The 2,380-nt window shown below is 30.9% G+C and overlaps 1 protein-coding gene across 1 annotated transcript; it reads left to right on the forward strand.

Moving 5' to 3' along the window:
- Positions 1 to 324: 324 nt before the first annotated feature.
- On the forward strand, positions 325 to 848 carry LOC111692333 (protein OBERON 1-like). The gene is made up of 2 exons (XM_023456283.1): positions 325 to 591; positions 723 to 848. Exons 1-2 carry the CDS (start codon positions 325 to 327, stop codon positions 846 to 848), a joined length of 393 nt encoding a protein of 130 aa, XP_023312051.1.
- The last annotated feature ends 1,532 nt before the right edge of the window (positions 849 to 2,380 follow it).

Genomic DNA, 2,380 nt, shown 5'->3' on the forward strand with positions numbered 1-2,380 from the left:
CTGGGGAAGAATCAAGTGAGTCTCTATCAGAACAAGAAATGAAATGGAACAAGGACCAATTACAGGAAGAGGAAGAAATTCGGCAATACAGGATATGTTAGAAGATATGATGAAAACCATACAAGAAGATAGAAAGAGACAAGAGGAAGATAGAAAGAGATAAGAGGAAGATAGAAAAAGGCAAGAGGAGGATAGAAGAAGACTGGAGGAAACAATAATAAAACAAGGTAGAAAAGAAGATTTTAAAAAATTAGAGGAAGGAAGAAAAGTAATTGAACAAAAAGTACAATCCATCAAGGAAGAAATTCGACGGGGAACACAAACATGGAAACAAGATTTAAAGGAGATATTGAAAAGACAGAACAAGAGATAGCAATGGTAGCGAATAAAACGATGGAAAAAGAAGAAACAATAAAGAAACAGGAAGATGAATTGAGAACTATTGGAAGAAACGTTTCGAATAATACTCATAACATTGAACAGATGAAACGACAGGTAGAAGATAGAGTAAGTGGGAATAGAAACGAGATGGAATTGGAAAGAAGAAGAACAAAAGAACAAATAGAAGAACTCCAGAAAGAAGTTGAAAGAGTAAGAGAATTGAAAGGACGAGAAGGTGAAATGGTTACAAGATGGATTTGTCAAGGAGACAGAAAAATACATAAATTTACAGGGAACATAAACAAGTTACACCAATGGTATTCATAAAATCTATTAACCAGAGAATGAAAGAAATAGAAGAAGGAAGATTAGATGAAGATACTAAACTGGAGAGAATAAAGGAAACTATGAGGGAAAATTTGGAAGCAGAAGCACTGATATGGTTAAGTGGCATAGAAAATGATTAAGAACAACAACAAGAACAATTAAGAAATCGATTCTTACAACATTTTTGGGGCGACAATGCACAATTAATGGTAAGAGAAATGTTATATTTTGGAAAGTTTAATTCACACATATCCAATAGTCTCAGTAATTATGCACTTAGATTATACTCGCTAGCTCCGTACTTAACACCCAAAATAAGTGAACAAGATTTGGTATTGTATATTTCCCGACAGTTCAAACAAGAGGTAGCAGAAACCATTGCAATGCATGACATAAAAACAATGGAGCATATGTAAAACTATTTGACTAGAGTAGAAAGAAATATGCCTAGTAATTATCAAATTTTCAGTAACATGAATCGTAACAATTTTCAAAATTCAAGTAACCATCAGGGAAATAGTTTCAGAAATTTTACAAGACAAAATGATAGAAATCAAAACAATTTTAATAATAATAGAAACTACAATCATTTTCGGCAAAATAATCATAACAATCAAAATAATGGCAATTTTAACAATAATTTTCGAAATAATAATAATAATTTCAACAATCGATATAACAATACTAACAATTTTGGTAATAATTACAATAACCAACGTACTCAAAATGCTCATCCTAACAATAATAGAAATTTTAACAATTATAATAATGATTTCAACCATGGTTTTCGACAAAATGAATACAACAATATACGGCGCAATCAATATCAACCATCGAGAGGGGAAGAAGATGTACAGCCCCGAAGGCAAGTTAATTTTCAGAGACGACGAAGTCCTAGCAGATCAGAAGAACGAGCTGAAATGCCCAGAAATGAAGATGGTAGGATTGAAACACAGATATCCAGATCTTTAGACAGAGAATCAGTAAGACAAAGTACAAACGATCCTCAAAATTTTCAGTAAAATGCAAGCCTGACAAATTAATATTAAATTATATAATTGTAATTATATGCATCCCCGAGAATTTATAACATTAGATGAAAACGTAATAATAAATCAGAATAACAATTTAATTTATGTAGATTCCAAATTTCAAAATACCAATTTAAAGATACTACTTGATACAGGTTCTGAAGCGTCGTTAATAAGTCAAAACATAGTAGAAAAATTTCAAAGTTTAAATCATATGGTGTTTTTTTTGATAATTTTGAATCCGGTTTTAAAAATCGCGTTTCGTTTTTCCTCTTCCCCTTCGGATCGTAAAATTTATGTGATCATTTTGATACAATCAGGATCCAACTACAGTTTGAGGTTATGAATGAAGTCATTTTCATTTATTTGAATCTTACCAAAGAGACGGCAAGGATTAAATAAGTTTAAACAATAATGTCTAGCACGATAGTTAATATTGTGGACATTGATGAATATTCCTATATATTTGAGACACCTGGTAAGTGTTTTATAATTTATAAAATACACATATTGACTTATAAAATGTAATTTATAGAAGGAGAAAGATATCAACTTGCCAAGCAAAGTGAAAATTATGAAATCGGTCAAACTTTAGAAATTGATAGGGAATGGTTTGATCAACTTCAATAGTCTTCAAGAAA

The sequence above is a fragment of the Anoplophora glabripennis genome, unplaced genomic scaffold, assembly GCF_000390285.2.
Source record: "Anoplophora glabripennis isolate ALB-LARVAE unplaced genomic scaffold, Agla_2.0 scaffold1073, whole genome shotgun sequence".
Lineage (NCBI taxonomy): Eukaryota > Metazoa > Arthropoda > Insecta > Coleoptera > Cerambycidae > Anoplophora > Anoplophora glabripennis.

Coding starts and splice junctions, on each gene's coding strand:
- LOC111692333 (XM_023456283.1), top strand. CDS start 325: ATGGAAACAAGATTTAAAGGAGATATTGAAAAGACAGAACAAGAGATA. Junction 592..722: donor TCCAGAAAGAAGTTGAAAGA/GTAAGAGAATTG, acceptor TCTATTAACCAG/AGAATGAAAGAAATAGAAGA.